The 10647-nt window shown below is 35.1% G+C and overlaps 1 protein-coding gene across 2 annotated transcripts; it reads right to left on the reverse strand.

Moving 5' to 3' along the window:
- Nucleotides 1–517: 517 nt before the first annotated feature.
- LOC136234741 (G-type lectin S-receptor-like serine/threonine-protein kinase At5g35370) lies at nt 518–6137 on the reverse strand. 2 transcript variants are annotated; one of them, XM_066024215.1, is made up of 5 exons: nt 5946–6137; nt 5052–5384; nt 3744–4905; nt 1222–3050; nt 518–1121 (listed from the first exon to the last, which is right to left on the reverse strand). In XM_066024215.1, exons 3-4 carry the CDS (start codon nt 4630–4632, stop codon nt 1240–1242), a joined length of 2700 nt encoding a protein of 899 aa, XP_065880287.1. In that variant the 5' UTR covers nt 4633–4905; nt 5052–5384; nt 5946–6137; the 3' UTR covers nt 518–1121; nt 1222–1239. The 2 variants fall into 2 exon arrangements, with proteins under 2 accessions (XP_065880287.1, XP_065880288.1); XM_066024216.1 differs by having other exon boundaries at nt 5039–5384.
- Nucleotides 6138–10647: the final 4510 nt, after the last annotated feature.

A 10647-nucleotide genomic window follows, 5' to 3' on the forward strand; every position in this document is an offset into this window, starting at 1 on the left:
TAATTATTGATTACCAGAACTTTTTGAAATAACTCATATTCTTGTCCAATTGCATTTAACCTCCTAATCTTGTTCAATTGCATTCAATAACCTCCATATTCTTATCCAACAATATTTAATAACTCCCTATCCTTGTCCCATTACAATCAATAATCTCAAAACTTCAATGCCCGTGAACTTTTAAAAGTTCCTAATTATTTGTCTATTTCATTTTTTTTACACGTGGTAAGCACTTTGACATGTGGCGGAGTGTGTCTCATTTTCTACATCCAACAAATTCTATTGAGAAATAGAGAGTTATTGAATACAATTGAATAAGAATAAGGGTTATTTCAAACTTTTAAAAGTTCAGGGAAGAGTTAAAGTTTTGAACCAAGTACATGGGCAAAGGACGTATTAGGTCAACTATATGCCTTTTGAAGTTAATTTTTGACATAAAAATTCATGAATTTTACATTACTGTGATATTAAAATTCAAATCAAAATGAATTTAAACCCCCTTGACATAATATAGAAAACCAGCAAAAGATGAGTGCGAAGGAAGACCAAGAAAATATTAATGAATTTATCAGAATGTACAAATCATTTTCTTGTGAGATGAAATAGCAACAACCTGATAAACTGATGTGTAAAGAATAGTGCAGCAATTTAGAGAATGTGTTAAATCGCGCCGACAGTCATTTAAGTTTTAACGATGTTCCAATAGAGTCACAAAAGTTCATTTTGTATCAATAAAATAACTCAACTTTACATTTTGCACTAACAAAGTCACTTTAGACATTTTTAGATCAAATTATCGCCAAAGCGTCACATGTGCTAGTTTACTATCATGTGATACCCATTTGCTCTTACCTTCCGACCTTTATTTAACCTCACTTAACCTAAGCTAAATCGGTGCCCTTTTTATAGAAAACTTGTAGCTCCTTTTTATTGTTGTATATAATGTTTGATTAGGATTGAGAAACAGTTATTGATAGCACCGAACAACAAACGGCACCATGAAGGTTGGAAGGTAAGAGAAAATGGGTGCACGTGCGATACCAAGTTAACACATATGGCACTCACTTAGCTTGGTTGAATTGACTAAGCGTCCTAGTCAGCATTTCCAGCGAGAACTTCTCCTGAAAATGTTCAAAGTGACTTTATTAGTACCAAATGCAAAGATGAGTTATTTTATTGATACAAAATGAACTGAGATATCGTAAACGCGGTGAGACTTACCAGAATGCCAGAATTAAGTTATCTTGGCCCTGAGATTTGCTGCGAAGAGATGTAGGAGAAACAAACATGTGAGTCACTGCTTGTATTAGACTTATTTGCTAGAGGAAATGAGACAAAGTCATTGTCTTCTTCCCCTATCATGGAAGCTTCTGTAAATCTTCGCCCGTAAAACCGCAAAAAGTTCAGAGATTCAACTCTTGGCTGGCACAAAGGAATACTACCTTCAAGCATTCCAACAATGTTAACCATATTAGGCCTCCATGTTGGTTCTTCATGAACACAACTTAGAGCAATAAGAACTAACTTCTCCACCTCTTCTGTTGTTACCCTCCTCTCTAGCCTCGGATCAGCTAGCTCCAAATACCGCCCTAGCTCGTGCATTTCCAATGCAAACAACGGAAAATAAGCGAGCGCTGAACCTGTCGATGATGATGATGAGTGACCACCGCCACCACTGTTGCTGTTGTCGATGCTGTGGGTTTGTGATCGAGTCGAGCAGTTTTTCCTCCCGCTCACAAGCTCAAGCAACACCATTCCGAAGCTATAAACGTCCGTCTTCTCCGAGATTGCGGAGTTAGTGAGCCATTCCGGAGCTAGATAACCGCGGGTTCCTCTCATTGTTGTGAATAAACTTGACTCCTCAGGGCTTAGAAGCTTTGAGAGGCCAAAATCTGATAACTTCACCTGAAAATGGCTATTCAAAAGAATGTTCTCTGGTTTTACGTCGCAATGGATGATCTTTTGCTCGCATCCAGCGTGCAAGTATGCAAGCCCACGTGCAGTTCCAAGTGCTATCTCGTACCTCTCCTGCCATTCTAACACAGGTGAACTTCCAAATAGGGTCTTCTCCAACGAGCCACGATCCATATACTCGTAAACCAAGAGCCGTTGTCTTCCTTGAGCACAAAAGCCTCTCAACTTCACTAGATTGACATGGTGTATACTTCCAATCACTGCAATTTCAGTGCAGAAATCTTTTTTCCCTTGCAATCCCAAATTGGTTATCTTCTTTACTGCTACAACTGATTTATCAGGCAGTATCCCCTTGTATACAGCACCGAATCCGCCACTTCCAACCTGAGTTTTGAAGTTATCGGTAGCCAAATCTAACTCTTCGTAGTCGAAACGCTGAGGTAACCCTGGTATGAAGAATGCATCCAAGTCACCAGATGAAAGTGAGTTTCTATGGCCTAATTTTATCTCATTCTTCTTCACAATTCTCCTCCATCTTCTCCACAAGACGAAACAAAAAACAACCAAGAGAAGGAACACGGTTATAGGCAACAGAACTATACTGAGAAGAGGAAGATGTTGATGTTCATTAGAAGTTTTGTTGACATTAGAAAATGATCCAGCTATGACTTTAATGTAGCCTAATAAATCATCTTCATCTGTTGTGCTTGATATGATGGAACCCAATTCATTTTCAAGTGTGTAGCAAGATCCAGTTGAATTTTCATAGAAAATTCCCAAGCAAGAACAATCTACCATGCATAGATCTTGACAAACAGATAAATTTACGCTGAACCTTTTCGGTTCCGAGAAATCAATAGCAAAGTAATCCATACCATAAGCAAGCCTTATATATGAAATAGAAGAGGAATTCAACTGACTGCTGCTGTTTTTTGTTGAATTACAAGCAGATGGCAAAGTAAGGCCATCACTTGGCAAGCAATTGCTTGATTTTTGTGAACCTGAACCTCCATCGAAACCTACTGGACATGAACAAGTTGGTCTGCTGGACATCGTACATAGTCCAATTTTTCCACAGGCAAGTGGAATTTGGCAGCCATTTGCTGGTCCCACAAATTCCTGTTCCATTTTAGTACCTGAGTCAAAACAGAATGTCTTGTCATTATCTAATCGTGTTATGTGATCTATATATTCATAAAAATGCAACAAGAATTATAAATGTGTCAAACACGTCGTGTCAGGTGTAAGGGGGAGGCAGTAGGCTGGTAGGCTAACTGGCCCAAACATAGGCAAAGCTCCGAGGAGGCTTTAGCAAGGAACATATCAATAGTTGTTGGTTCCAGATCCCAAGTCGGTGTAAGCACTACTATAAGGGACAAAAAATCTTCGGCGTGGGATCTCCGCAACCCCTGTGCTAGTGAATTGGCACTAGAATTAAGTGATTCACCCTAGTCTATCAGGGGACTGGAGGGCACACATCCGGCCTTGGCAAAGAGAGGTGGATGTCTCCGTAGTAAAGGAGTCCTATGGACACCATGGGCCATCAAAGCTCATAGTGTACGTTCCTACGAGGGTCGAGGTTAAATACACAAGGGAATCTAACGGGACAACATTTAGAAGTCGCTTACGAGAATTGACTTAGATTCGGCCATACTCTCGGAAGTAGTAATTGACAAAATTCTTATATGGGAGAAATCCCCTCGGTATTGGTTGGCTGAGGGAAGTCTTGGCACTGTACGGGGACTTCGGTACAACCCAAATCTATCCCCGTAACATCAAGCGTATTGTCTCTATAAATCGTGTTGTTATGCAGAACTAGACAGGCCTACCTGAAAAGCTAGTGATAATAAACTGGCCGGAAGAACCCAACTGCACAAAGCTGAAATCAGAAGGCTGCAGCAAGCTCATTTGAATTACAATTGCTGAACCATTAAGACCCAAAAGAAAGAGACCTGTTCTGTTTAAAACCATGTAATCCACAACATAATCAGAGTTCCTGAAAGCATTAGTCTCCATTGACAATTTCCAATATATCTGCCCATGCCATTGTAAAACAGCATCAGAATCCGTAACCGAAAGGCGGTAATCACCGGTTGATAAGTCAACATTTGATACAGCACTAGCCAACACTGCTCCCTGAGGCAAGTGTTGTCCAATTACTATCATATCAGTTGGATGCTGAAAGCTCTCCCAAAGAGAAGTGTTGGTTTTGTCTAGCAAAACCAGATTACCCATCTCAGTTAACATCAATGTTTTAACTGAAGATCTCAATGGTGGAGTTGACCATTTGGTGTTGCCATGATGATCAGAAATTCGAATTCCTTCAACCGTTAGATCCATTTCACCCGAATTCGAGATAGGAGCATCACGATTAGCAGACCATATGATAGTACTGGATGCAACATGAATAACAGATAAGTAAAAGTTGTCCTGTCCAGTGGGACTGAAGATAGCAGCTTTGAATGTTTCATTGCGGGAGAGAAGGAAAGTTCCTTTGTTGTCAATGAAGAGGAAGTTTGAAGCAGTGAAATTTGGGAAGAGGAATTCAGTGAATGAAGAAGCAGAGACAAGGGAGTAAAATAGAAAACTGAAGGATAATACAGAGAAAGTTTTCATGTGGAGGATGCTTAATTGAATGAATAGCAGAGAAGAAGAGAAAAGAAGTAAGCTTGAAGAGATAATTTTGGTGGGGTTGTTGGAATTGGTCTGCCATGGCATTGGCTTTCACCAATTGTGAATATTGGTTTTGCGTTGACTTCTCTCTCTCTATACTGAATGAATCCTGATTGGTGACGATGGTAGAGATAACCGTTTACTTAGTGAAAGCAGCATCAGCTAAGGATGATGATGATGATGGTTAGATTTAAAATATTCATTGCTGGTCAAACCTGACATTAATTGAAAGTCACGTCTTTTACCTAGGTGATAACTGGTTACCTGATGTTGCTTACGTGTTCACACCACTTTGAGCAATTCGATGTCGTAATGGACCTGTAAAATAGAATGTAGGTCAGACGGGGCTGGAGTCCGGCAAACCCGCTCCGATACCTAAGTCAGTTTATGATTAGATCGGATCGGATCGAAGGGATAAACTAGTTTAGAGATAGTAGTTAATGTACCGAACCTTGTACTAATACCTGTCCATTTATAGTGTTTGTTTAGGTGCAAGGTTTGTCGCCTCTTCTAGAATCTTTATGGAATTAGGATTCCTTATCCCTCAAGGAATGCGAATCCTGGGAGGAATCCCTTGTCTCCTAAAATTCTGGAAGGTTCCTTTGTATTAGGAGGTTACTTCTGCTAGCCGTATTTGGGCCGCAATCGTTGGACTTGGACCGTCATAGACGTGGGAGACTTGGGCTGTTGTAGACATGGGCCGCTAGCTCCGCACATGGTTCTGGGCTTTGAGGAGGGTAGAACTGACGTCATGATTCTGATATCATTTTGCATGATATCACTAGGAGTGACAATTTCTAACATGAAAACACGATTTACAAAGTCAATACTTAGGGGACGGATCAGGGGACTAGGGAGGTTTGAGCACCCACTGATCATCGGGAAATATCAAAATGGAAATTCTGTACGGGGCTTTGACTTTTTTATGCAAAAATACCTAAAAGAAAATATCAATTTAGCCCCCATAAATCACGAAAGACGACACAAGCACCTACTGTTATTGAATCCTGAATCCGTCACTGAACACAATTGACACGATTATGTTAAACAACACAGTGACAATCATTCACCCTACTAGATTAATCTAAAAACATCTGCTGTGAAAAGTAATCCGAAATCTCTGAATATTTTATATGTTCCAAAACCAACAATCTGACAAAAGCACGTGTTTTTTAATACAGCATAAATGGCACATCATCGTCATTCATCAACAAACAATTAGCAACGCCCATCACCGCATGGACTTTTTTAATCAATTAGCAGCACATACATTAAAAATATAGAAAAAAATAAAAGCAAACCACAAAGCCAACTTGATTGAGAAAATTAATCAAACAGGTAGTGCGCATAAAGATTACCGTGGTGGCAAGTGGCCTGAACACACCATCTAAATCCCGATTGAGAGTGAATTGACTCGGTCCTGGACTGATTTTAACTCTACTGGAGGCTGCTTGAAAGAGAAGGAACGAGAATCGGTTTTGTTTTTGCGAGATTTTGGCGGGAGAAAGAAGGCAATGGTCCATTTTTTATTCTTACAGTTAGGTAATGTCGTTAAAAGCAATAATTTCCTTTTTTGTACCCATCACATGGAAGTTATATTTTCCTTTTTTTTTTTATTAAAAAGGGCTGGTCGGGCAGACAGAGGCCTCAAGGATTATTCGGAAATTAGTATATATTATATTATTTAAAAATAATAATATAAAATTATTTAATATAAAAAAAACATATAAATTTGTAACATATCATTTTAAAAATGTGCTGACTTCAATATTTTAATAACAATATCACTGAAACAACTCAAAAGTGAATTATAATAAAGCAAAATGTAAATTCATAATAAAAAAAATACTTAGTTTATCGTTGCTTAGGTGGTGCCTAAACGGCTAAAAATCGTCTAGGGACCAAAAACGCCTAGAGCACTAAATAGAGAAAATGGGGACGAATTCTCAATTTCAAACGCCTAGATAGTCAATGCGGCATTGATTTTTAACAGTGTTATATATATATATATATAGAGGAGGGCTCTTGTGAGAACCCTTTCTTAGGTGGGGACACTTGCTTAGGTGGTGCCTAAACGGCTAAAAATCGCCTAGGGACCAAAAACGCCTAGAGGACTAAATAGAGAAAATGGGGACGAATTCTCAATTTCAAACGCCTAGATAGTCAATGCGGCATTGGTTTTTAACAGTGTTATATATATATATATATATATATATATATATATAGGAGGGCTCTTGTGAGAACCCTTTCTTAGGTGAGGACACTTGCTTAGGTGAGAACCACTTAAAACTACGTAGTTTTGAGTCTAAAAATTAAAAAAAAATGATGCTATCATGGGAGTTTGAACCTTGGACCCTTTGTTTACATTCCTTATTACTTACCACAGAGCTAATTACTTTTCTTGTGTGTTATGTCGCGCGCTGATTAATATACCACTGCACTTCTAGCTTCTATTGTTTAATATTTGACGCATGCACTTATTAATATCGATTAAATGTGCATTATAATGAATTATTAATAGAAAAAAAAGAAACGTGCATAATAATTAATTATTAATAGAAAAAAAAATCCAAGAACATGCTCTAATTTCTTATTTATTTAATTCCTCCATATTTTTGTAATTTATGTTTTAAAATGTTAAGGACGATGTTCTAAATATTGTTTAATATTTGACGCATGCACTTATTAATATCGATTAAATATGCATAATAATGAATTATTAATAGAAAAAAAGAAATATGCATAATAATGAATTATTAATAGAAAAAAATACAAGAACATGCTCTAATTTTTTATTTAATTCCTTTATATTTTTGTAATTTATGTTATATAAGAAAATATACGTTATGTTTTTTCGAACATGAGTTATAAATTATATTATAGAACAAACACGAACTATAAAGTTTAGAACGTACGATATATTTTTTAGAACATACGTCATGTTTTTTTAGAACATGTGTTATGTTTTTTCGAACATGAGTTATAAATTATATTATAGAACAAATGAAAAAACGATCCAGATATCTACTGATTTTTTTAAAACATTATACTTAATTTTTGGAACATAAACTATAAACTTTAGAACATGTGTTATGTTTTTTAGAACATGCGTTACGTTTTTTCGAACATGAGTTATAAATTATATTATAGAATAAATGCAAAAATGATCGAGATATTTACTGATTTTTTTAAACATTATACTTAATTTGGAGAACATAAATTATAAAGTTTAGAATTATGTAACATTATTTAGAACATCGTCCTTAACATTTAAAAACATAAATTACAAAAAATATAGAGGAATTAAATAAATAAAAAATTGGAGCATGTTTTTGGATTTTTTTTGTTCTATTAATAATTCGTTATTATGCACATTTCTTTTTTTTCTATTAATAATTTATTATTATGCACATTTAATCGATATTTAATAAGTGCATACGTCTAATATTAAACAATAGAAGCTACATGGATAATGGTATATTAATCAGCGCGCTCCATAATGGATAAGGAAAACAATTGTTGTTTTAAAAAAACAGTAAATATATGGACCATTTTTGCATTTGTTCTATAATATAATTTATAACTCATATTCTAAATAACATAACCTATGTTCTAAAGTTTATAGTTTGTGCTCCAAAAATTAAGTATAATGTTCTAAAAAAATCAGTAGATATCTGGGTTGTTTTTTCATTTGTTCCAAAAATATAATTTATAACTCATGTTCGAAAAAACATAACACATGTTCTAAAAAACATAACGTATGTTCTAAAGTTTGTAGTTTGTGTTCCAAAAATTAAGTATAATGTTCTAAAAAAATCAGTAGATATTTGGATCGTTTTTTCATTTTTTCCAAAAATATAATTTATAACTCATGTTCGAAAAAACATAACACATGTTCTAAAAAACATAACGTATGTTCTAAAAAATATGTCGTACGTTCTAAACTTCATAGTTCGCGTTTTAAAAGTTAAAATATATGTTGTTTCAAAAAAAAGTTAAATTATATGTTATAACGTATGTTTAAAAAAAAATATTTTCTTATATAACATAAATTACAAAATATAAAGGAATTAAATAAATAAGAAATTGGAGCATGTTCTTGAATTTTTTCTATTCATTATTATGCACATTTTTTTCTATTAATAATTCATTATTATGCACATTTCTTTTTTTTTCCTATTAATAATTCATTATTATGCATATTTAATCAATATTAATAAATGCATGCGTCAAATATTAAACAATGAAAACTACAGTGCAATGGTATATTTATCAGCGCGGCACATATTACACAAGGAAGGTAATTGGCTTAGTGGTAAGTAATTTGGAGTGTAAACAAATGGTCCAAGGTTCAAACCCCCATGGCAGCAGCGTTTTTTGTTTAATTTTTAGACTCAAAACTACGTAGTTTTAGTGGTTCTCACCTAAGAAAGTGTCCTCACCTAAGAGGAGGTTCTCACTTGATCCCTCCCCTATATATATATATATATATATATATATATATATAATGACAGGCCCGACTTAGGTTTCGAGAGAAATTTCAAACCCAATTTAGTTTATGTGCGGGCTTGAATCGAGCTAGGCCAAATATCAAATATATATGTCCAAGTCCAATCCATGAAGAACGAGACGAATCTATGAACATATCTTTTTTTAAAACAAACAAAACTTTTATTAAGCTAAATAAAAAATAATAACATCGCTAAGGAAGGGATTAGTCGTCCATTCTCCCCGAACAGACACAGAACTTACAGTCTTTGATAAGCAGTGAGCCGCAAAGTTCGCTGATCATTTGACAAAAGAGATTGAAATAGTACCAAGATCTTGTAAAATGGAGATATAATCATAAACAATATCAGATAAATAGGATAAATGAACGGATGGCTGTTGAATTGCCTGGACGATAGAGAGACAATCTGAGCGAAGAACCACATTACATGTATGTCGTCTTCATCCGTGTATGTAAAATTATATATATATATAAACATAAAATTATATTTTTTCAGGTTGGACTTTAAATTTTATATGTTATTTATATATGTAAAAATAAAATTATGTTTTTTATATATTTATAACCGATTATCTAACTAAGGTATTGTTTTGATAAAACTGAAAATTAAGTACTGAATTTTAAATGTTGAATATTATAAGTGCTAAATGTATTGAATGATGTAACTTTTATATAAAAAAAAATATTAGTTAATAATGTTTAGGCTTAATAGGCACCCAACTCCTTAAACTTGTAACTTTTCTTCACCTGACCCACTCAATTTAGGGGACAACCTCTCAACCCCCTCAACTCTCCAAAAACATCATATACAACCCCTTACACCACTATGTTCGGTCAAAATATTGACCCGTGTAGAAAACACGCTCGACTGTTAACCACACCAATGCCACGTGTCATTTAATTATTAAATTTTTCCATATTCGTGCGAGGTGCTGTCGCTGTTTGTCGTCGCAGCCTTATCGAGGTGCTGAGGTTGGCGATAGTGGTCGTCGAGGTGAAATGTATCCAAGTGATTGTTACAAAAATGACACGTGGCATTGGTGTGGTCAACAGTCAATCGCATTTTCTATACGGGTCAATATTTTGACCGAACATAATGGTGTAAGGGGTTATATGTGATGTTTTTGGAGAGTTGAGGGGGTTGAGCGGTTGTCCCCTAAATTGAGGGGGTCAAGTGAAAAAAAGTTACAAGTTTAGGGGGTTGGGTGCCTATTAAGCCTAATGTTTAACTTAAAACGTTTAAGTTAAATATTTTGACTTATCAAAATAAGTGATTTTTAACTTAATTAACTAATTTAAGTGGCGGAAAAACAACCATTATCAAATGCACTTAAACTAAATAAGCATTTAATATATAAATTTAAGTGATTAAATGGGTTATCAAATAATGTCTAAGCCAAAATTAAAATTAAAAAGAACCAAAATGTTAAAATAATCGAACCAAATTAAATTTTGATTTGGTTATCGATCTGGTAGTCGGTGATCGTATGGATGCGGGTACTCTACCCACGGGTATCTGGCACTATCCGACCTTAATGGGACTACCCGTA

Source organism: Euphorbia lathyris, chromosome 7, assembly GCF_963576675.1.
Source record: "Euphorbia lathyris chromosome 7, ddEupLath1.1, whole genome shotgun sequence".
Taxonomy (NCBI): domain Eukaryota; kingdom Viridiplantae; phylum Streptophyta; class Magnoliopsida; order Malpighiales; family Euphorbiaceae; genus Euphorbia; species Euphorbia lathyris.